Below are 24,898 nucleotides of genomic sequence, written 5' to 3'. Positions count from 1 at the left end.
AAAAAACCTTTTCTTTCGAGATGTCACAGCCTTTCACAATGCGTTTGTGTGTTACCAGTAACATGACTAACAAAACACTATACTGCGCAGCCCTAGCGCAGACAGCTGTTGGCTGATCGGAGAAGAAGTGGTAGTAAATGAGCAGCATAGGTTTTAGATGACCATGAATAAATGCTGCAGCTCATCAAGACCCAACTTCAGCCCTGGAGGCAAACTGAAGGCTCCCTATGCTTCCTGACCACGGTTTGGAAGCTGAAGCAGGAATAGAACAGTTTCACAGCGAGGCTTTGAGGTATTTACATAGTTTGTTCCTTTTAACCTTACCCCTTGATTTTGAGTGGCCCTCGCTTTTTGACTTCCCCATTGGGACAGTGTTATGTTAAGGGGTAGTGGTGGAAATCTTCCCCTATGTAATTGGACAACCCTTTAAGACACTGATAAGTCATTAGCAGTTGTGGATGGCGATTACGAAAACAGACGCAACAAGTCTATTGCCGGAGTCTGGGCAGCGGGATGACCAGAGATGGCCGCCAGCTGGTTTGAGGTGGCTCTCATCTTTGAAAACGTTATTTGGAATGGCTCAAAATGTTCGTGGTCACCTGTGTTTTGACTGTAAAAGCTGATCTGTACAAGCCGACTTATGGATGCAATTTGAATTTATATCACGGACAATGAAAAGTAAGAGGTAGGACTATTAAAAATTCTTCACTTCTTTCTACCCTTTTAAACATGAACAATATCCTTTGAGTTGCATATCTGTTGATAGTTTTTTATTGCTTATAAGCTGTATTTGTATTTTTCTTTTTTTTAACATGTTTAATAAATTTATTATATAATTATATAATAAATAATTGCACCTTTGGTTTCTATTGTTGCCATCGCGGTTACTAACTGGAGATGAGGCTTGAAGTTAAAAGTTGTAATGACATCTGGATAGCAAAGTAAACTAAATAAATCTTATGTATTAGCTTTGAATACAAGTAAAAAAAAAAGAAAAAAAAAAAGAAAAAAAAAAAAAAAAAAAAAAAAAAAAAAAAAAAAAAAAAAAAAAAGAATGAATATCTTACCATGTTCTCCAGTTCTGTACTCTGCCTGACGCCCCACTGGAACATGCCCATCAGTGTAACAGAGTAAGTCAGAGCCAGACCAACGGAACCAGCGTCCAGCTCTAACAGGACCAGGAAAAAGACAGGTCATACTTCATTGAAATGGAAGATACATGGGATTTTATTTATTTTTAAGATTTTTGGAGCATTTTAGGACAGCCTTAGATATGAAGGGGGGGGGGGGATGACATTCAGCAAAGGCCGCAGGAAAAAGTATATATGGGCGCACGCTCTACCAGGTGAGCTAACCAGATGCTCAAAGATTGGGAACCTTCCTTACGGTCTCTTAGCAGCAGGCAGCCAAAGGTGGCGACAGTAACAAAGATGGCGCAGAGACCGTCAAGACGGACAGCGAACCAGCGGGAGGTGGTCAGGAACAGAAACCAGGCCGCTGTTTGGGGAAAAAAAATAATGTTACTGACCCAGGACTAACATAGCTCCCAAATGCTTCATATTAATGAACAGTGAATGTAATAGTGCTGAGGAGAACCTGAGTGCAGGTCCTGATGGGCATCAAAGGCTTGCTGGAACCTCTCCTCGGCTCCAAAGGCTCGAATAGTCCATAGACCCTGAAGAGATGACGACAGGTGGGAGAATACTGGACTCCGAGCTGCGGGAAAGATGAAAAATGGTTGTTGCCCCTTGATCAATAAGTTTCACACAAAAGTGCCCAGCCCTCATACTGTACATGATATAGATAGCATTTTGAGACTCACTTGTGGCCTCGAGGCGTTTGATGTTTCTGGAGGTCTGCAGGAAGTAGCGACGTAGGAAGAGGAAGACGAGGAGGAGGGGGATAACAGGGATGAGGATCCAGGGGATCACCGACACTGACACAGCAATCGTCCCGACAATCTGCAGGAACACCTGCTCAGAGAAAAACCACAAAAATTACTTAAATTCTGAAGTCTGCTTGATTACGGTTTGATGTGGATTTCAGCTGACTAATCAATGACGTTTAGAGCGCACACATCTGACCTCCCAGCTGAGAAACAGGACAAAGTCAAAGCTAGTGATGGTATTAACTCATAGTAACAATTACAATAGCATTGAATACTGTGCAGAATACTCTTGCTGCAATAACAGGCTGAAAAGATTCAGCTGATCTTTTTTGGTTTGGTTTTCCATTTCAGACATGGAATGTTTACCACTGCTTCAAGGATAGATGTCAGCCCCAAAAGTGTGCCTTGCAGCTTTATTCAGACATGACTTGTATGGAAAATTAAAATGCCACACTTCTTTTGAAAAGGAGACATCAGTGCAGTGTGCGTTCAAAACATGCCTGTTTAGAATGGGCAGACTGTTTGGCCTGGAGTATTGCTGCTCGCAGCTTTCTTGAGAACCGCTCATCTCATCAACTTCCCCCTGCGTTTCCTTGGGTCCTGAGCAATACACCTGCCATGACAGTTGCTTCACGTACCCAAGTCGTGGGTGCTCACAGCAACAAAAGGCAGTCGGACTGATCAGACAGCAGGTGGTGCTAATCTGTATTGTCGCCCAAAAAATTAAAACAAAAAATGAAAAAAACGCATCACGTGGGTCTGGCTTCTCTATACGACCATTACGGCGTCCATAAATACGAGCTTGTATTTTACAAAAATAGTTTACTGAATTGTGTTTCTGAAAACATTTGAAGCAAGAAATAAACCACATAGTTGCAGAATCTTTATTTCCGATCGACAAAGGTCAGTTTAAAAAGATTTGTCAGATTTTGAGAGGCGTTCGTCACGCTTGTCCCACTAGTCATTTTCAAGTTAGCACTCCACCAATCAGAATGGCCATTGAGTCTGACTGCCCACCTTCCGATTCAACGTGTCAAATCGGCCAACATGAAGGCCGACTGAACACACCGAACAGACTCAAGTCACCGACCTCGCCAGACTGACTGCCGATTATGGGGTTGGTGTGTCAGCGCCTTTAGCATACAGGTTCTCATGAGCTGTCATTACTGTGAGATCTCTCCTTACCTGAATGAAGTCAGCAAAAGTCCACGGCAACATAGAATCCAGCTGGCCAATATCCTTTGAAAACCTGTTCAAGACTCTTCCTGAGGTGAGACAGGAGAGAGTTTTCCAGTTTATATTCTTGAAGGAATCATTTGCAGTTTAGTGTAGGTTTAGGTGCCATCACAGCTTTTTTAGTAATGAGATTTCCCCTCACACAATTTGGTACTGCTCCAATACGTCTTTGAGGAAGCTGTCAAGTGGAAAGCTACAGTTACTGAGTATAATTCCCCTCTGACATTGTATGATCTAAAATGACTGAAACGTATCATCTGGGTTCCCATGTTTTGACGATAGAGTAACTAGAGGGGGCAAAGGTTACATGACGCCACTGACGGGCGACCAAACCAAACGGCCATGTCATTGAAATATATTATATTGATTTATCTGCATTTAAACATTGTTGGAAACATTTAGGATAGCCTGTGTACACAACTGAAAACACATAGGTGCTCATAAGTTTACGAACCCATGCTAAAGTTGACTAAAAAAAAAAAAAAATCTTGTTTTGAAAATTTATCATAATGACTTAATTTAAAAAAAAAAAAAAAAAAATGAAAAATCCAACCTTTTAAGGACACCAATTTTCTTTGTGAATAAATAATGTATCATAAATAAATGTTCTTCCTTAAAATACAGGGGGCATAAGAACACCCCCCCGTTAAATTCCCATAGAGGCAGGCTAAAGATTGACCATACCTAGAGATTGGCGTGGTTTTATTTCAGTTAGCCTATTAGCTGGTTTGATTTGCATTGAGAGATGATTTTATGGAAAGTATCCCGTGCCAATCTCTAGGTATGGTGAAGGGTATGTGACGATGATGATGATGGGGGGGGGGGGGGGGGGGGGCTATTGCAATTCCAAAAGGCCAAAGGAACTTTATCAGGATGCATAGTATCCTGGATCCATTAAACAACTGGCTGTTAATAAAAATCTGCCTGGCTCTATGGGAATTTAACAGGAGTGTGTATACTTATGCTCCCTGTATTTTAAGGAAGAACATTTATGTACAATACATCATTCACACAAAAAAAGAAATTGGTGTCCTTAAAGGTTAGATTTTTCCAAATTTGTTTAATTAAGGCATTAAGCTAAATTTCCAAAAGATTATTATTTTTTTTATTCCTCTTATAGTCAACTTTAGCATGGGTTGATAAACTTATGAGCACCACTGCATTTATATGCCGATTATGGGGTTAGTGGGTACATAGGTATAGTCGTTTTTAGATAGAGAAATATTACATATTGTACCTTGAAGTCAATATGCAATGATTCAACTAATGCCCAAAATACTATAGATATATGCTTAGTATTTGAGGTAATGTTTAATATTTTGCTTACCAATAGGGTTGACGTCAAAGAAATGCACAGGGGTTTTGAGTATGGAGTTGAACATGCGGTTGTGCAGAGACTGCGCAGACTTCACCAATACGCTGAACAGAACAATATTCCTGATGAAGCCAAAAAAGATGACAGCTGCAGTCAAACCTGTAAAAACAAGCAGCAGAATGTTTTCCTTTAAACTACTGAAATACAACACATACAGTGCAGCTTTATATGACAACATGTGTTGTCAGATTACCTCCAAAAACACCCAGGTAGAAATCTGTGTTCAGCTCTGCAGTGATGTTTCGCCCGTTTTGGATGATGGTGCTGTTAGTCAGCTTATCTTGCTTGTCAGCCCTGATCAAAATGTTACAAAAATTAAGTCAAACAAAAGCATAGACCTCAGAGGAACATACCAATATCGGGGATACGTGTATTTGTTCTTTTCAATGATTTTCATTCTTACCAGTGAGCCAGCCACCAGTCCTGCATGATGTATGCTACCTAGACAATTAAAAGAATGGGCAATGGGTTAGTGTTTTGTCTAAATCTCAAGAGGAGATGGCTAATTCTTTATGTACATTCAATGATTTATACTATATGTGAAGAGGACACAAACTTTTTTCTTCACAATATTCACTGAGCTAACATGTGAAAAGTGAAATTTACATTTCCTCAAGGGGCTGGGAAACAGATTTGTTTCTGTGCATACCAGATACTTTTCTCCATCACAAAGCAATCACAGAGAGCAGCTCTCCCTCTTCCCTCCGTGTGTGTGTGTGTGTGTGTGTGTGTGTGTGTGTGTGTGTGTGTGTGTGTGTGTGTGTGTGTGTGTGTGTGTGTGTGTGTGTGTGTGTGTCACTGCCGCTGTATATTGCTCCATTCACATTGCATGTGTGCTTGCCGCCAGGCTCAGTGCAAATTAGGCAAGACTTTCTACATTTACGTGACGTCTGCGTCCGGTGTTTACATCAGACGTGTAGTACAGTGACATTGTGTACACTGTAGGATACAAAGCGATTCCAGTAGCCATTTGGTGGTGAAGATGTTTCTGTCTTTGAACCACAAGAGCCTTGGTACTTGCCCTGGTTGTGAAGGTATACGGAGGAAGGCAGCAGCAAGAAGGGTTTGGGTGCACGAGACCCTCAGGTCCAGAGAGCAGTTGCAAAAATTCCAGCTGGTGAAGGAGCTCCGCTTTCACTGGGACCAGTTCCAGGGGTAATTTTGGCTCAACAGGGAGCAAAGAGTCAGGCCTACGATTTCACGGATGGGTTATGAATGGTTTTCATTTCTAAATAAAATGTTTCATTTTAACACTATGGGTCATTGCATGTTTACACACGTAAGAGGTCTGCAGTCACTGCAGTTGGGTATAATAAAGTTAAGCTATGAGCCTAAGTTCATTCATTCTCTGGAATACACTTGAACCAAGGTAAACTTTAATTGTGGCATGCGCAAGAGCGGCTAAGTGGAAAAATGCTGCTCGCACTTCTTGCTCAGGCCAGTTTTTGGACACGCAAGCGATTGACAATAACGGGTTTCGTAGTGCAGCCTCTTGCGCGTACAATGTGAATGGCCCCTGACTGTCTGTGTCTTTCTGCATGCCTGATCACCTGTCTCGCTCTAGACACAGCTGAGAGGTCAAGACGGCCAAAACCTGGGTGTTTTATTTTGAATTTTTTTTTGTAGAGTATCCAGCTGCACTGTGGCCTTCCCATCTTGGCTTTACCTGGCTTGACACATTTGCTCAAGGGAGAAATAGAGGAGGGCCGCCGAAAAGATTGTATGCTTGGCCACTCCGCTCTTGATTGCAGCTGATATCAACTAACAGATTGGAAAACCAAAATTAAAATAGCTCTGCGAGCTGCGTACCTGCGCCAGAATGCTGACCACTATGCCAACCAGCAGAACAACAATGCTGGCTCCAGCTCTCAGGTATTTGACATACAGACTCACTCCAATGGTTCCCTCAGCCCGACTCTCCTCTGGTACTGTCTGCACCTGCTCTGCCTGTGAAGGACAAACATAACCACAGTGCACAGTTTGATGGATTATAAACCACACAGAAAGTTTAAAGCAGGACCAACTGACACTATTAGGAATGACTATTAAACAATATATATAAAATTGTAACAGACATGATGCAGCTGGGTGGAGAGCAAAACATAAAATGCAAAAAAAACAACAACTGGCATGTCTAAGGAAATATTCTCATTTATCGCATGGGTGTGGCTGTAATTTTGCAAGTTATGTGTAGCATAAAATTAGGCATGTATGTTAAACATACCGGTAAAAGAGAGAAATATTAATTGAATCTTATTTTTGGTCAAGACAAATGCTGCAGTGCCCGAATTGTCTCAAGCGTTTAATGCTCACCCACCAGGCAGAACAACAATTTGTTCACAAGTACAAACTGGCGTGCCCCTGTGTAGGTTTGTTTCTAAACTGTGCCTCCTGTTTTCAGATCACTAATTAGAGCAACTCAGCACACCTGGGCCCAGTGTGCTGAGGTTTCTTTTTGGTCCAATTTGATTTACTAATCCATTGCTAAACATTTAACATGGTGTTGTCGCCCTCTATGTTTTGACCATCTGAGCCAGGTCCTGATTTAACCCAGATAAAAAACACAAAAAGCAACATTGTGGAACGTGGCAAACTCGCTCTGGCTCATTTGCATTTCTTTAAACCTAAAACAACCATCTTGGTTGGCGCTAAGAATGAAGTAAACCCGTTTCAGATTTTCAAATTTAAAAAAACTATTTAATTTGTAGCACTGAGTATTTATGCATTGACATTATGTATCTGAATTTTTTTGGCTCTGAATCTCTTCAAATTTGTAACTCAATTTTCACCTTATTTTTCCTTAAGTTCATACATTCAGAATAAATGACGTACAATCATTGTACGTTAAAAATTCCATATACAAAATTCAGATGCAAAATACAATGTTTAAAATTTCTTACTTTTCTAAAAATTACTAATCTATTTTCAACTTGCTCAAATTCAAAATGCCAAATTCAGCTGAAAAATGTTAAAATTCAGTGTTCGCATCCAAAAAGCAATCAATTCCAGAATCTAGATCGAGAGTTTGCCATTAAAGCTGCACCTTTTTACAATTTTGTCTGCTATTTTATCACTAAATTCACTTTTGGATTTTTTTGCGAGAAATCAACGGGGCAGAGTTTGAATATGGGCCGTTATAGGAAAGTTGAAATTCTAAATATTCTAAAACAACTACAAGCCATTACAAATTGATTAGCACTCCCCTACTCTGGAAAAATTAAGGCAACAAGTTCAATCTTTTGACACTTGCCGTTTTCGTGTTAAACAAACCTAAAGGGAAATTGTATACAAACCGGTAGCTGGTCTCCATCTTTGATCGAGGGCACAGATGAGGTCTGTGAGATCATAGAGTTCTGGGACAGAGTTCTGCTCCTGGCGACAATGCCTGGAGGGGGCTGTTTCTCTTCCTCCTCCTTCAACAGAGACGTGAAGTCCACTCCAGACCGCTGCAGCTCTGTATACGTCCCCTTTGTCACCATGTGACCCTGACATGTGCAGACACAAGTTAGGCTACGCTGCGACGGTGTTTACCATACCGCTGCCAACGCATAAACACTATCTCACCATGTATAAACACACTTTAACAAGGTTATGGTTAATACATTCTATTACACAAAGATGCTGGTGCTGAGCTCTAAATACACTAACAGTCTCAAAGCTGCTAGTGACCTCAGCAGGCTGTAATGTTAATGATGTTGCATCATTTTGTCTGATTTTGCTCTTTTACAAACATACCAAGTAGGGTGACTGTAATTCTTAATTAAATTAATTTGTATAAACTGTCAATACAGTAAAATGGCAGCCATGATGCACATCACACTCATACACCAAAGAGAATCTTAAATCACCATATTCTTTCACATTAGCATTTTATGATCTTTTAGATAAAGCCAAACTGTTTGACTCATACGATGGCTCAATGACTTGATTTGTAGCGTAGACATAATTAACAATGGAGGAATGCCATAATTTCGCTTAAACACATACTGTAAGTCCACAAGAGTTTTTTACATGAGGCCCAGTGTTGGAGTGTTTCATTCTGTACAGGCACCAACCTCCTTGAGGACAACAATCTGGTCGGCTACTTGCAGGTACTGCAGCTGGTGAGTGACCAGGATACGAGGCTTGTTCTTCAGCAGGCCACAGATACACCTAATACATGGACATACAGTAAATATTGTGTCAGGTTTTACTATGAACGCAGCAGTCTGTTAGGATTAAACTACATTTACTGAGTGTTCCTAATTTTTGTTTTGTTACTATAAGCGGAATTGTATTATCCAAGCGGAAAATTCAAACAGGAAGAGTGGGGCCAACTTCAATTGTCTGCCTGACACTAGCAGCACCGCACCTCTTCCTGCCTCAGCCTTAGTTCTGGCCTTTCAAAACACTGAAACACCTTTAAGATGCACTTTGCAGCAAAGCAACATGGTCCAAATAACGACATAAATCAACTCATGGAGGAGATATTTATCACTCAGTATAAACTATATAGGGGAGAAAACTTAGGGGAAAAAGCTACATTATATAACAATGCAGATACCTTCCCAGCCCTCTATTTACAGGAACTTTCCGCTGCTAAGATTTAACGCTGAAGGCTTTCCGCTTCAGCTTTGAAGCTCTCCAGGAACACGCCAGTACCTTCCTGTTTGGTAGATCAAATAAATCTCCCATGCTGTTGTGTAACAGCATATGAGACCTTAACAGACCTGTCTAGCGTTCAACCACTGAGCAGAAGAACAGTTTGTCTTCGATTACAAACCCACCCTGAGCTGTGAGACCTTAACATGCTGTTCTAATATGTGCATATGAGAGCATGTGGATGTATGACGGGGATACAATCACACAGATTTGAGAAACTGGATGGGTCATGAGGGAGAATTTGTACCTGAAACACTCCATGCAACTTTAAGATCACTCACTGTTCAAACAGGTGTCTTCCAACCTCAGCATCCACAGCACTCAAAGGGTCATCCAGCAGGTAGATGTCTGCATCCTGATACACAGCCCTGAGAACACAGCATTTTGTTAGCACCTACCGTCAGACAGCATGTAGCTTCTACGCCATGTGGAAAGTTTTAGTTGCTGGTTTTCATGCTCGTTGCCTTCAAAGACAAGGTCAAATTTTCTAGTCCCTTGGATTGCAACATGTCAGTTGTCATTCAGTGTCATTCATTTTGGCTATTCTTCAACCCATTCAAATGGTAGTTGACCATTTATTCCTTTGGAGGCAATTTCAAGGCATTTGAAATCCTTTTGGCTGAGCAGTCTATAATTTTTTGCACTTGTTTATGTTTTCCCCTCTCAAATCAACTTCTTAATTAAAGTCCACTGTTTGTCAGGGCAATGTCTTGAACTCCCCATTTTGCTGGGTATTTCAGTGTGAAATGCACTATAACCACCATGCACAATGTTTGCTTCCTTCCTTCCTAATTGACACCTGTTTCTTCAGACTCAATCAGCTCACTAATTGAACACAACACTGCTATCATTTTAAACATGCCCCTTTTAATAACAGATTCAATTACACAGAATAAGCAGCATGCTGGGTCTGTTTTTCTATGGCTCTTACTAGTAAATTATTTGTCATGTAAAAATACCACTTCTACCCACAAAAATGACTTATGAGGTTAGTGATGTATGACTGCTGTTATTTTGAACACAACTGTGTATATGCTTATTTTCAATTAAAAATGATTTTGGTCACTTTAAAAAAAAAAAAAGAGTTCTCAATAGGCAGCCTGACAGACAGGAGGCTGTGGGAAATTAAAGTGATTTTGAGCCACCCGAACCAGGATGGAGGTCCTCTAACCCACCAGCTCTCTCCACCCACTTTTAGCCAGCAAATGCAAAGCTTCTCTTTTCACTACCTGAGTGACAACAATACCCCATTTGATGTTAAATAAAAGTGCTTGTGCTTTACCTAAACTTTTGATCACAACTTGGTTTACAGTGTGTCTCACATTCTTTAGTAATATATTCTTAAATTAAATGTGTTTACTGTATCAAGTCTTCTTTAATAACATGCTTTTCTAGGAGTGACAATTTGTCTAATCATATACAGTAAAAGCCATCTGGTTTCTTTGTTATAATAATTTGGATGTCCTTTGACCTGGCAAGGTTGACACGAGCTTTCTGTCCCCCGCTGAGTGTGGCTCCTCTGTCCCCGATTATTGTCAGGTCTCCATCTGGGAGCAGCTCTATGTCCTGCACAAACATAACAGTGTAGAGTAAACAACGTGGAAATCACAAACACCCAACCACAGAAGTGACCACACTGATTTTTGATTACATATATTCACAAAGGTGTGTAAAATGTGATGTGTTCACTTCCCACTGGGACACGATCAAAGGAGAGGTGACAGAAAATGAGGGGAGTCAGAAAGAGAGCATTAATCAAAGATGCATAAACCACATGGTCAGTACTCTAAAGCTGTAGGCCAGCAGGGCGCCCCTATACAGTGATCTCTGAGGTAGCATGGACAACAAGACTCTTTTTGCCCTCTAGCCTGCCTACTGTACTCACTGCACACAATATTCAATTCAGAAATGAAACAAAAGTTAAAATACTATGAGAAACAAGACATTAACAATGCTTTACTTGATCTTTACATGGATACCAGAGAAAATATCACTTGACTCAGGAACAGACACAGCTGTGTTGTCCAACCTTGCATCAACCTATACAACCTGCCTTACACAGTTACAAGGTAGAAAGTCAGGAACTATCAGGGCTGCGCCTTGGTGATGTCATTCTTACATGTCTGAACATGTAGAGAAATTGCATGTTTCACTTTCCCAATAATGCTTTCTTTTATAAAATATAAGAGGGAACTGAGAATAATTCTACCACTGTAGATCTTTAAGCCACTCCCAAACCATTTGATCCAAACAACTAACACAGTAACTCATTTAGTGGACACAGCTAACCTCCTATTGGCAGGTCAAAGAGTGGTTTGTTTGGCAAAACGTACACTATGCAGTGCCCTTCTCTTCTCTTTCAGATAATTAATATTTCAAACCACCCGGGTAACAGGCTTTTCTTCCTGTTGAGGTTGGGCAGAAGCACCAAAAGGCTCAGGAGGAGCTTCTACGCTCAGGCCACTAGGATCCTAAATGAGGATATTGTCAAAGACTTCGGTTGGGTTCAAACTCATGTGCACAGCTTAAAAAAATGTATGTTATTTATTAAAAGGTTGACTTGAAAAAAATGTGAACCAAGTCTTAAACCCTTATGGACACTTTAACAGATTTTACTTGCCGTAATCCTTCCTCGTGTCCAATTTGTTGTGATTAAAAAATAGATTATTTGTGTTAGCCTCTTGTCTTGACTTTTCCATGTAATCTTAAGTAATAACTGAAATCCCTCTCACCCTCTTTAGAGCACAGGCTCGAATGACTCTCTCATACTTCTGGGTGTCGAGCTCTCTCCCAAACAAGATGTTACTGCGAATGGTTCCGGGGAACACACAGGGCTGCTGGGCAGCATAGGTCAGCTGACCTTTGACTTTTAGCACCCCCTTTTCATGGGGAAGCTCTCGCAGGATGGTACTCAACAGGGATGACTGAATGGACATACAGACACAAAGAAAGGTAAGACATAAGCTACCGATCAGTTGAGAAAAGATTTACACAAACTACCTGAACTATTCCAGCTAAGCAGTGACTGGCTGCTACAAGTCACAATTCTAGCTGCCTCCTGGCGTCAAAATGATGACATGAGATATCTGACCTTTCCAGCTCCCACTGGTCCAATTACAGCCAACAGCTGACTGCAGTTCAGAGTGAAGGAGACGTTCTGCAGAGATGGAGCATCCAGACTCTGCAGGGGTAAAAAATATATTTACACATTACAACATGAATCAGTTTTTCTTTTTCCTCCCTGAGGCTATTTTGCAGAGGCACCGTTGCTCCATCCGGCGCATAGTGCTGCTCAAGACAATTTTGATTGATCGTGTGGACTAGCCAGACCCTTCACAGCAGCAGCAGCAGCAGCAGTGTGGAGGTAACGTTAGGTCTGGCAATGCAAGACTAATATGTATGTCATTTTGTCATATTAGCAGTCTGTGGAGGTTCTACAGAGTGCTAATGTTGTAGGAGCAAGTGGGTGATAAAATGTTATAGAAAATTCTTGGATTTGCTCAATCTAGTGTACTGGCTCAGGGCATTCCTGGTGTTTATACCAGTGAGCACAAGATATCTGACCTTGTCCCAGTAGCAGACTAGGTCCTTGATCTCCAAGAAAGCGTCTTTCTTCTCATCCTGTGGCAGTGCAGCCGGGCCTTTTGTGATCTCATCCAGCATTAAGAACTCCTACAACATAAAAAACAAACAAAAAAAACACAAAAAAAAAACATTGTCAAAATGTATATCAGTAAAATCCCTTCCACTATTGCTTTAGTGGAGCCAATTGGCATTTGCTTAGTATGGGCAGTAGTACAGTGTTTGTCACTAGGTTCACCCGTGTGTTAGCCTGAGCGCCACCTAAGGCCAAATCTTACAAAAAAATTGAATAAATTGAAATGGTTTATATGCGGTTTAATTCTTCCACTTTCAAAAACAAGTATACAAATGTTCCAGTCTGTTTATGTGTGGTTTCTATTATGGAAGCACCGATGAGTTTTCAGACCACGTACAAGTAATTACATTTGAGTACTCGTCAACCAAGTACCGACATGACTACATAATATAATTGGAAAGACAAGGCAGCTTTATTTGTAGAGCACATTTCAGCTGCTTCAAGGCAATTCAAATCGCTTTCCATAACACATTTAAGAGCAGTTAAAACGATTACAAAAACAGCTAAAATAGAATAAATCATATGAAATGCAAGTATAACACTACAGTTCAGTGTAAAACTGAACAATTACTTAAAAGAAGGCAACATAAAAAAGAAAAGTCTTCAGTCTTGATTTAAAAGAACAGAGTTGCAGCAGACCTGGAGTTTTCTAGGAGTTTGTTCCAGATATGTGGTGCATAAAAACTAACGCTGCTTCTCCATGTATGGAACTGACTCTCTGGGGACACAAGGATACAGATAGGGGCATCAAAGCTCAGCAAACACCTGCTCTCGGCCTAGGTGGAAGAAGTGGCAGTCAAGTCTTGGATCAGAAGCGGAGTTACTCCATGAACTGGATCTAGGATGACTGGATGAAGAGCTGTCCATTCTAGGTCTTTGCCTCGACGGAATTGTCCTCCAACACTGATGAGCTCTCCATTGTCATCCAGCTCTGGAGACAGCATATTAAGTCAACTGTTCCTTATTGACTTGCTTAGCAGCTTTTAGTAGGATGTACTCCTGCTGGAAACCATTCCTATGAGCCCTCTTATGTATCAACCGCTCAGCCTGTCTGTAGTCTTCAGCTGTAGGTTGATCATTTGAGTTGGCCGCCCCATGGAGTTCCTTCCAAGAGTTGGACTGGCTCAGGTCTGAAGTAGGTTGACTTGATGCAACTGCAGTGACCCCATAGAAGGTAGACTTGTGGGGTATGTTGGTAAGCTCCCTCTCTTTTACCTCTGAGAGCTTTCCATTAGTAAGGGCGGCACAGAGTTCTTATCAGGGTTAAGAGGGAAATCACTTTGGAGCGACTCTGTAACGAGCAAACAGGAATAACAGATGAACTCCACCATGTCTATCAGTGGGCCGGAGAAACGCCATTGAGCCATAAGCCAGAACACCACTTGAGTCTTCCGACACTAACTTGTACCTTTGGAGCCTTTTCTACAATAGTCCTCACTAGTATTAAATGCCATGTAAGCGATCAAGGTATGTTTTAAGTGGAGTCTTTTGCCACAGTGGTCGGGTAAATCATTGTGTAGTGTTTCATAACTGCCGGTTTAGCAGGTTAAAAATTAAATTTCAAGCTAACCATATCTTTATGAGAAAAATAAAAAGGAGAGAGATAGTGGCTTTACAGAGCTGGACCTTCAAAACAATGCATGTGAGAGTTACAACGATAAGAGATAAGCAGCCTGAACTGTGATATCAGCAAAAGAACCAGATGCAGCCAGAACAGCGTAGTAGTTTATCTCCGAATATCTGACTGCTTTCCTGAAAGTAAGACCAGACAAGACCTTAAAGACTATGCTAACTCACACAAGTTTATCAAATTAAAGTTGTCTATGACAAATAGTAAGTGTTTAATTTAAAATAGAAGTCGATGACCTGTATCAATCTTTTACTGTCATCGCAATATCAACTATACACATTGTGGAAAGGCTGAGACATATCGCGAAAGACACTCAGACTTTTTGTGTTAGATGAAACAAAATATCAGTAGAAAACTGCACTTTATAATGTAAATGCCATTCTTTTTTAGTGGTGCCTTTTATATTAAATTCATTTTTTAATTTGTTCAGTATTTACTTTCATTTGTTATAAATTTAACAAGCAATTTGTTGTATTTTAGCACAATACTGAAAGCAGCAAAAAAGTCAGAACAGAGTACACTTTAATATAGGTTTGTTCGTTATAGGTTCGTCACGTAATGAGATATTCAACAACATTATTGCCTATCACATATTCTTCTTGTATCGTGCTGCCCTAACCTTAAACAACAACTGACGCTGTGCGAGGCCAATCTGAAGTCCAAGAGCCATGTCTGTTGACTTGTATTTTTCACCCTCCAGTAAAAAATGCATCACATTTTTAACATAATATGCATTATGGGTGGTGGGCTATTGCATCCATCTTAAAAGGGTAAATTTCAATACTAAACCACACGTTTAATTTTAGGAACTAAAATCAGAATATTAAAGCAGCGTACCTGAATCCTGCGGACGCTAACGCGGCTCTCAAACAGCTTCTCGATGGCACTTGGGAAGAAGAGCGTGACGGTGAGTCGCACAGAAGTGTACAGCGAGACTGTAACAAATACACGGCTGGCCGTGATGGTATTTCCCAGGAGGACATAGAGGGTGAAAGTGACGAAGAGGATGATCTTGCTGGCACAGTAGAAGGAGGCCATGTTAAGGCCTCGTAGGTAGGAGCTGTTCATGATCTTGGAGATCTCCTTCCTAAGAGGACACAGAGAGTTCTAACTATCACATGTACTGGCATAAAGCATCACTTTTACCAAGCATTATGAATGGATGGTAGAGGCGAATGGTAGAATCTATCAGAAGCACATGACTCTACTCAGAATTCACATTAATCTTTGAATGAAACTTTTGATCCAGATTACATCAATTAGGGATGATACTGACTTACTATACAGCATTATTTAGGCGTGTAGTTGTTTTTGTTACATTGTAAATAAAAGAATGTTAAGTTTGCTGCAGCCACGTTTTTTGGCCATGGTTTTGAGCCGACATGCAATGGACTGGAGTGTATGATACAAAAACTTCCTTTAATCATGAAGCCAATTATTACTGTCCACTTAACACCAATGTGCTACGTAAGCCTTGTGTATTAAAACTGTGTTGTGAGTGTGCGGCATTTCTATAAAATAAAAATAGGTCATGGTTCACATTTCTCTTCTATGTCCACACTTGGAACAATTACAGGTTTTCCTCTCCTCCTTAACAAAATATACAGTGCTGTACATGTAAGCAAATGTCAGCAGTGTGGACCGGTGTCTGTCTCTCCCTCTATGATGCATGAGAATGGCGGGGCTGGGCGTACAGTGTAAGAGGAAAGAGCACAAACATAATTATTACCTATAGTAGTATTTAGCAACACGTTTTTTTTTTTATTTGATTTTGAATTTCCCGTACCTTTGATTTAGGAATCAGAAGTAAAACTGTGCTTTACTTTATTTTCTACTTAATTATTATTATTATATAGTTTATGCAGTTGATGTTGTTCTATCACTGGTCGTTTTCCACTATAACATAATATAAACAATAAATGTGAAATTTTAATGTAAATATTCAGTGAGTTATGAAAGTAACATTGGAGTATGACATATTCTCTGAACACTAAACTAACAGAAGACTACTTTATAAATTAGACAGGTTTCATTTGTGAGGCAGTGCCTCCCTAAAGGTTGATCTAAAAATAACCTTAACTTGAAGAAAGATTCCATTTATGTTTTTTACCTTCTGACCTCAGTGACCAGAGCAGCGAAGGGTTTCTCCCAGGCGTACATCTTAATGATCCTCATTCCAGACACCACTTCGTTCATTGTGCGGATTCTTTCGTCAGTGAGAATAGCTGTCTTACTCCTGTGCAGAAAAGTAAAAAATGTAAGATTAAATACTGCAAAAATATATTGTTTAACACAAAGAAACAATGTTGACGACTTTCAAAATGAGTTTGTATGCTACTGCAGGACACACTAATTCCTATAATTTGGAACATATTTTTCTACGTTACAATTACAGCAAAACGCTACTTCTACTTAGAGCTATTTTAAGTCAGTTGAAATCTGATTTGAAAATTGTGATAAAATACCTATAAACACCATATTACTTGACAACCTGTCCATTCTTCTCTTTATGACTTTTGAATTGAAGTTTGACTTTCATGTTGCGTGGAAACACAAGCAGTTCCACGAAAGGTGGCTGCTTGTGTCTACGACAATGCACGCAACATCGTGGCTGTAGCTGTCCGTGGCTGGGGAACGGCTGTACGAGCCTCCCGGACGGGTCAACTAGGACTCATTGCCTACTGGTCATAACTGTTAATAAGGGTCAGCTATCAGCCAGAAAGACAATCTAAATTAGCATCTCTTAACTTTCACACAATACACAAATGTGTTTGATGGTTTGTTTTAGTCGGTTGAGTCGCTTATCATCCTGTCATCTCTCTGCCAAAGGCCGCGCATCTCAGCCTCAGTCTTGATATTATGCATGTAGCCATCATATTTAAAAAATGCAAACATTAAAAGGTCTGAGATTATACGCTAAGCTCATTTGTTTTTTTAAGGTATCTGATTAAGATAATATTTTTTGTGGCTTTTATTGTTTGATAAAGCAGCTGGAGAAAGACAGGAAATTAGGGAAGGGAGAGAGGACATGCAGCCGTTTCCTGGGAGTTTTCAGCTCGTTTTGGTAGAGACCTCTGTTCACAGTGAAACCTGACAAATCTCTTCTTAGTTATCTTTAATTGCACAAGACTGCACAACAGAGCCAAATAATCAAATGATTATCATCATCAATCATGGTTGCAACGTTTGATTGAAAATTTGCAAAGGGTTCCGCATAATGTTGAGAGTGCGTGTGTTTTACCTGAACTTAGAAAAGAGCCTTCCAAACATGGTTTGCGTGGGCATCAGGAACATGAGAATCACCATCCCCGCTAAGCATGATGGGCCGATCTCCGCCCACAACAGTCCTACCACCGCCGCAGCCTGGAGGGGCCCGACCCACAGAAAGTGCAGGAAGATAGTCACCTGTGCAAGGGAACTTACTATAAATGAGCTGTAACACCATCAAAAACTAATTCTAAAACGCACAGTGATCAAGACGCATGTGTACTCCAAACATTCAGTACTGGGCAGTTTGAACAGGTGGGGTACAGTCATTCAACTGTTACTTTTAAAATACTTCAATTCAAACCAGCGTGAGAGCATGACATGGTGTAATTAGGAGCCCAATGCTATGAAACAAAATGCCCCCAAGGAACCGTTCACAGCAGGCTCTGACCGACTGATTAAAACGAAACTGGACACACTAATGAGACAAAGTGGGTTTGGTGCCAAAAGCCTCAGAGCATAATCAAGACCGAGTCTCATGCTAGGAGAGATTTGTGTTTCTCTGGGTGAATACATTCGAGGCAGTGCTGTCGTGAGACACTGTAACCACACACATGAAATATGTTAAACCCATTAAACCAAATTACCCTGCAGCTATGATCATGCCAGAACTCAAATGCTACAAGTGGTTACTTGCAAAATTGGGTCAAACATGCATTCCTCACCAGACTACAATCTGTTTTTGATCCAGTTTTTTGTCTATGAAGAATCTACATCATCCAGGTGGTAGGATATCTAAAATGATTTGGTCATGGGCCACAGAGAAAGTGAAGGACGCGGCAGCAGGTGGAGGTGAAGATACAGCTCATGTCTCACTAGAATGCTGAGGTAAATGCAGCCAAACACTCACTATAAGTGTATTATCCAAAAAAAAGTGTTGGATTCTACTTTTTCCTCTCCAAAAACCTTAAATTTCACGTACATCATCAAACTTGTTGACATCATTGGATAGGAGGTTGACAATCTGCCCTGTGGTGGTTTTTCCCATGGCTGAACTGCTGAGACGCAGAGCCTAGGAAAAGACAGTGAAGGAACATCAATCGCAAACAATTACATTTCAAATATTACAAACACTGTCCATTCCATCTGTGCTAAATGCTACACAGATCTGCAAATGATCACATTTAATTTTTCTCAATGACCACATTAAGTAACTCAGGTAGTCTTGTACATTATGTGGATAAGGGGCAGAGGTATAAAATGTTTTTTAGGGGCTTTTTCTGGTAGGCCAGGCTGGTAGAGCTTGCGTCCCACGTTCAGAGGCTCAGTCGTTGCTGCAGCGGCCATGGATTCAATTCTGATTTGTGGTCATTCCCCCTCTCTCTCCCCTTTCATGTCTACGCTATCCTCTCAAATAAAAGGCCTAAAATGACGACAAAAAATCTTGTCTTGCAAGTTGTCCTCCTACTAACCTTTTTGTAGATCATGTGACACATGGCCACTCTGATCTTCATGCCCGTTCTCTGGACGTGGAAGAAGTAGAGGTGATGGGTCAAGGCCAGGCTGAGGGTGCACATAGACAAGCCAGCTGCATAGCCCAGAGTGTCGTACAGAGCTGTCATGTTATCTGGGTCATAATTCTCAAAGTACTGAATCATCTTCCCCAAGATGACCGGCTGGACCACTTTAATGACCTCCTGATATGCAGGGAAGGAGAGGAAGAAGGGTGAGCACCCTGACAGACTGATTTACAAGGGTCTGAAATTAACAATTAAACCACAGCATGTTCTGATCAAAATCTGTTGAGCGGCACTTTCCGAGAATAGATCTCCAATTTTTAATCAACACTTTTTTATATTTGTTACATTTGTAGCTGACACACCAATATAATTAATGCTGAGCATAGGAACATGTAGTTTTATATATTGTCTTTTTTTTAAAGCCTGTAAAATTTAATTTAAATTGCTTTCAGAAAACTAAGTTTCTTATCTAAAACCACTTGAGAGCCAAAAATTAAACACACCCTTCTCACCTAATTCCCAAAGCCTAAAACACTTACTTCAATGAGGGTAAAGAGTCCCAGCACTCCATATGGTTTCCAGTAGCATTTAATGATGCCTTTGGCAAGGCTAGGTGTCCGCAGCTCCTTCGTAGCCGTATGAATCTGATGATCCCAGCATCTGCCATATGAAGATGCTATGTTATTTGATGTTTTTTTCATTGTGTAATAAGAAGACAAGCCTTGCATCAAGATGAGTCAGGACTCGTATGGGAGGCCGAAATCATTTATGCATAATCAAAAAGACCCAAAGTTGCAGGGACTTTTTACTTCTTGGGATGACTTATCTGCATTTTCACTACAACTAAAGACCTGTGAAGATAAGGCAAATTAGTCCATGGATGTAAGAATAAGCAATATGACAGGAGAAGGGCTGCTAGTCGCAGTGGTGAAGTACAACAATAAAAATAAAAAGGATAACTGTCTTGTAAAACTGTGGGAGATGGGATAACTACTACAGTTATTTTGCAAATTTATTTTAAAATGCTTAAAAAACAGGAGGAGATCAACAGTTGTGTGGCGACATTTTGCCACTGGATTCAAATTGCTCACAGGATAATTTTTGTTTCAGTATTTGTCTCAAACATAGCTTAACCATGTCATGTGATATGCTACTTTATAAACTTAGGAACAAAAATGACTGGGACCAGTACAGAAAATTGCAGGTGAACATTTAGTATCAGGGGATTCACATTCTAGACACTACCACTGTATCTCTATACCTGTTAACAATTTAGCCAAAATTAAGCACACTGACCATCCACAGTCCAGCCACAAACAGGTTTTAACCCAGTCTAGTACCCCTACAGCAGGAATGTGTCCGGCAGCGCCCTGATATATCATGGCTGTTTAAACATTGTTTCTTTTGCATCCAAGCACATTCAATCTTACAAAACGAATTTGCGATTACTTTATAACGCAAGTCACAAGGAGGAGAATCATGAGGATAGGTACAGTGCAGACATAACTTACTTAGTACAGGCAATAAAGTAATAAAACTTTATTCTAAAATGTGTTGCTTGTAAAAAAACAACAACCAAGTGTTCGTTACAGTTTTCTTGCTAGAAAACAGAACATGAAACAACCAAGTAAACAAAAGCCGTGTGTAAAATTTAAAAAACTGGGTCCGGTGTGGTCCACATTTCTAGACTAAATAAAAAAATAATAAAGAGAGACCAAAAAGCCTACTTTTCCCTATATTTGGAGGACCCAACCAGTGCGTCTTTGGCAGCCTTGGAGTTTACTTTGGATAATGTCTGGAAGAGGAGCAGAAAGTGTCTGGTGTGGAAGTTTGTGTTTGTTACTGTAAGCAGCCTGCACATTAGAATAGCAAAGATTAATCCGTAAACTATTAACTTTTGATATGTTTTTAAAAGTCAAAATTCTCTTGATTCCACATTCTTAACTGTGAATATATTCTAGTTTCTTCACTCCTCTGTGACAGTAAACTGAATATCTTTTAGCTATAGAAAAACAAGACATTTGAGAATCATATATCCAAACAAACCAGGTATGTTCCCTGTAGAGGTTGGGTGGAACGTACCCGCCAGCACTGAGAGGCTCAGGAGGATCTAAGAATAACAGTGAGATAACTGATGTCTTCACATATATAATATCAAATTTATTTGAGGTGATCCATTGCTTTATAAATGTGTTGGTCAATTTGGTTTTAAGAAATAAAAGTGGCTCTTCTGCCAACAACAGCAAGGATGTGCTCTGAATTGAAAGGAGCTCATCATTTAGGGATTTGTGGTGAAGGCGCACCTCATACTATCGACAGCTATTCAAGATATCCACTAAGAATAATACATCATTTGTTTCCTGATACATACAACATGACAGTCTGTTTAATTTTAGAGCACTGCTCTCCTCTAACATTGGCTTTAATATCTACAGCAACAGCTTGTTTTGTCAGAATGATAATTCAAGATTTTTATAAATACATGCTTGTGTGTCCAAAGGATCTGTTGGGTCAAAACCCCTTTCAATTATAAGCACATCTCTCCCCTGGGATTAAACGTCTTTTGACCTGTTGTTGACTCAACTAAACTACCACAAGTAGTTCTCAGAGTCCTACTGAGCACAAGCATTTTATTGTACTTATGACAAGACATGTAAACACATGACAAGACATGTAAACACATGACAAGACATGTAAACACATGACAAGACATGTGAACATGACCTTGAGTTATCTCTAAGTTAAAGTTGATTCATCATAGCTGCAATTTGAGATCTAAAACACTGATTTAGAGATGTTATGTCTCAATGAATTAAGCTTTCTTTCAACTGTGAGCATTTAAAACTAAAGTGGCAGTACCTTAAATCTAAGATATCTGGTTCCAGACTTTTGAAATTGTTGATACCATGAATTCGGGCAACTAAATTGCAATTGTAAAATGTAATTTTGTTTTGTTAGATATCTATGATGTGACTCTTGCAATTCAATTGTAAACACCACTTAGATGGTGTATTGTGGTAGTTATTCACATGCTGAAAGATCTGGCACTATATACCTCTGCAGATCTTGTCCCAGTTTCTCCGACCTGTCCTCTGTGAGCACCTCGTACATGTCATCTTCCTCCAGTTTGCGTTTGCGTCCAGTGCGAAACAAAGGGTTGAGCCACCTGACACAGAAATGATCAGAGGAGTCAGGAGTGAGGAGAATATGGAGTTTGACAGAGATGAGCACAGCGTGTCATTCAGGATTTTATTCAGATGATCCACTCTACATGGTAGTGTTAGAGCATAAATAGCCATAACATGCACTTGTCAGATGTATTCATGTGAGCAAATGGTGTGACTTTAAGCGTGGTGAACCGATATTCTATAATATGATGTGGAGGTAAAAAATATAACGGTTAAACGGCTTTAATCAGAGGTCCATGATGCCAAAAGCAAGCGCTGCTGTCGGTGTATTTGATAGACAGTTGGAAGTGACACATGAGCAACTTTCCCGTTGGACTTAAGTAACGTTGAGAAGCGCAGATGATTAACAGGAAACCATCATTACATAAACATGCAAGGAATTACATCATGATGTGTTTCAGACCAACTTTCAAATTTTTAAGTGACACAAGAAACAACTTTCTTTCCACTAAACGTCAAAACGTGGAACACTCAGTCCCATTTTATTTTAACGAGCAAGAGTAACACTTCTGGTTTCGGTTGGCTTTCAGTTAAAAGTTACCTAACGTTAGTTATACGTTTATGAGAAGAAACGTGTTGCATATGAATCTTGTCGCGCGGGGAAACATTTTTAAAAAGCCCCGCTAAGGGCAACGCTAACTAACAGCGGTTACCATTCGTGGCGTTTGGTCTAGTCGACTTACCAGAAAAATATTTTGGACAAAATGCTCGCCGTCGCTGCCGGGTTAGTCTTGTTTTTGCTCACTTTTTCCATGATAACCCACAGTCACGCCGTAGTTTCCTTTCAACTTGTCCACTTCTATAACGCTGCTTCAGGCTATGTGGCGTAACTTTGCCTTACACTACTACACACAAATCACATTCTGTAGCCGTCGGGGGCCGCAAGGTGCCTTAGGTGCTATGGTTAGGTGCTAGCATAGCAGCGATAAAAGAAAGACATTGAATAAGGCACTGTGAATGGTTCCGCCCCGGGGACTTTTGATTGGCTGAAAAACAATTACCGTCCCACGCAATTGGTTTTGTTTTTTTTGCTCTGCTTTCACACGATTGGCTTAAAATATTGACCGCGCATATGGTTGACTGTATTATTCAACTTAACCTACCGGTCATTTTATTTTTTGGGGAAAAATTAAGACAACTGGATTTGTTGTCGAAATTGGGTTAAATCATGGATGTATGGGTTACATTAACAGTCACAATTTATGCAATCATGTGGAAGCCTTGTGAAGATATAAAAGTAAACTGTGATATGGACATATCTCTATTACAGAGGCAGGCATGTTGGACACATTCCTATTAACTATATGTATGTATAGTATAGATTTGTAATTCAGGTTTGACATTTTGTCTACTATTTTACTAGGGTTAGGATTGCTTTTTCTTGGTTCCCATTTATATACTATGTTTTTTTATTACATTATTTGTATATATATATATATATCTGAGTAAATGTATGGTGTTATGTCTGTTTGGAAGCTGCTGTGACACTGTAATTTCCTGCAAAGGATTAATAAAAGGATCTATCTATCTACATTGTTTACATTTCTCTATATTTATTTCTATATTTTGTTTATACACTCTTATACGTGTTCTGAACATTTAATGGTATCACATGGCTCTTATAATAATGACATTTCACGTGCTATTGGTCTTCATAACATTCTTTGTAGATGTTTTTATTCAACATGTTTGAAGATGATATTTTCCATGTTCCTCTTGAAAGTGTCTTTACTATTCCATTGGGTCAATAAGCTCTTAATTAAATTTCACACAATCTGTTCCTTGTGTACTTTGTGGATATAAATGTTCTGGACACATTCTTTTTTTATGCTGCATGGACGAGAAGGTTCTCATAACTATAAAACACTTTTACTAAAAATTGAAATTGTTTATGAAACTAAAACATTTTTTTTTACTAGGTAAACTGTAAAATCACCAGTGCCATTCAGAAATGTGCTTTTGAGACACCGTTTTCCAATTCAAAGGTTCAATACTACTAATCAGTTCAATGGTGTCCAAGTAAAATTCCAGTCGGGGGTGTGGTCTGTGGCAATCTTATCAGAATGACTTGGCAGAATCTCTGGCCATGCGGTAACTAACGGCATACCATTTCCCCTTTTAAGATTTTTAAATTTGATTGCTCTCTGTCTCTCACTGTTTTTATGGTCCCTCAAACAAACATACAACAATACGTTGTGTACACACATGGTGGGTATCCTATAAATAAAGAACCGGCTCTGGATGACAGATGCCCTTTGACACACTGCAGGTGTTTCCTGCACTGAAATAAAAGAGCTGGCTGGGAGAGAGTAGAGAACACATCCCTCCTCTTCTCTCAGAACTAAACTCCCTTTAACCTCCTTTTCCCATTACAATGGTCAAGGAAATGTTCAGTCACGAGGAAATCCATTTACAAGATAAACTATTATCCTGACTCCCACAATCTAATGATAACAGACTGGTGTGTCCCTGGCCCTCACACAGCACGTGTTATCCTCCTCTTGATGTTTAGCAAGCACCGACTGGGGTAAGGGCTGAAAGAGAAAAGCCAGCAG

The 24,898-nt window shown here is 40.0% G+C and overlaps 1 protein-coding gene across 2 annotated transcripts in view; it reads right to left on the bottom strand.

The window, feature by feature from the left end:
• The window catches only part of abcc4 (ATP binding cassette subfamily C member 4 (PEL blood group)), a 26,962-nt gene extending 3,667 nt beyond the window's left edge, over window positions 1–23,295 (bottom strand). The window contains exons 1-24 of one of the 2 annotated variants that reach the window (XM_032506113.1): window positions 23,027–23,295; window positions 22,211–22,321; window positions 19,695–19,815; window positions 19,108–19,332; window positions 18,618–18,707; window positions 17,670–17,833; window positions 16,539–16,664; window positions 15,266–15,515; window positions 12,705–12,812; window positions 12,232–12,321; window positions 11,873–12,064; window positions 10,612–10,706; window positions 9,422–9,508; window positions 8,555–8,651; window positions 7,793–7,984; window positions 6,309–6,446; window positions 4,903–4,940; window positions 4,693–4,793; window positions 4,452–4,598; window positions 3,074–3,153; window positions 1,823–1,973; window positions 1,597–1,716; window positions 1,387–1,497; window positions 1,068–1,168 (exon numbers count right to left, since the gene is read on the bottom strand). In XM_032506113.1, coding sequence (XP_032362004.1) covers window positions 1,068–1,168; window positions 1,387–1,497; window positions 1,597–1,716; window positions 1,823–1,973; window positions 3,074–3,153; window positions 4,452–4,598; window positions 4,693–4,793; window positions 4,903–4,940; window positions 6,309–6,446; window positions 7,793–7,984; window positions 8,555–8,651; window positions 9,422–9,508; window positions 10,612–10,706; window positions 11,873–12,064; window positions 12,232–12,321; window positions 12,705–12,812; window positions 15,266–15,515; window positions 16,539–16,664; window positions 17,670–17,833; window positions 18,618–18,707; window positions 19,108–19,332; window positions 19,695–19,815; window positions 22,211–22,321; window positions 23,027–23,097 — 3,006 coding nt within the window. In that variant the 5' untranslated portion in view covers window positions 23,098–23,295. The remainder of the gene's footprint in view (window positions 1–1,067; window positions 1,169–1,386; window positions 1,498–1,596; window positions 1,717–1,822; window positions 1,974–3,073; window positions 3,154–4,451; window positions 4,599–4,692; window positions 4,794–4,902; window positions 4,941–6,308; window positions 6,447–7,792; window positions 7,985–8,554; window positions 8,652–9,421; window positions 9,509–10,611; window positions 10,707–11,872; window positions 12,065–12,231; window positions 12,322–12,704; window positions 12,813–15,265; window positions 15,516–16,538; window positions 16,665–17,669; window positions 17,834–18,617; window positions 18,708–19,107; window positions 19,333–19,694; window positions 19,816–22,210; window positions 22,322–23,026) is intronic. The other variant, XM_032506114.1, reaches the window with a different exon arrangement.
• Window positions 23,296–24,898: the final 1,603 nt, after the last annotated feature.

The sequence above is a fragment of the Etheostoma spectabile genome, chromosome 24, assembly GCF_008692095.1.
Source record: "Etheostoma spectabile isolate EspeVRDwgs_2016 chromosome 24, UIUC_Espe_1.0, whole genome shotgun sequence".
In the NCBI taxonomy this organism is placed as follows: Eukaryota; Metazoa; Chordata; class Actinopteri; order Perciformes; family Percidae; genus Etheostoma; species Etheostoma spectabile.
This window is presented reverse-complemented; position numbering and strand designations above follow the sequence as displayed.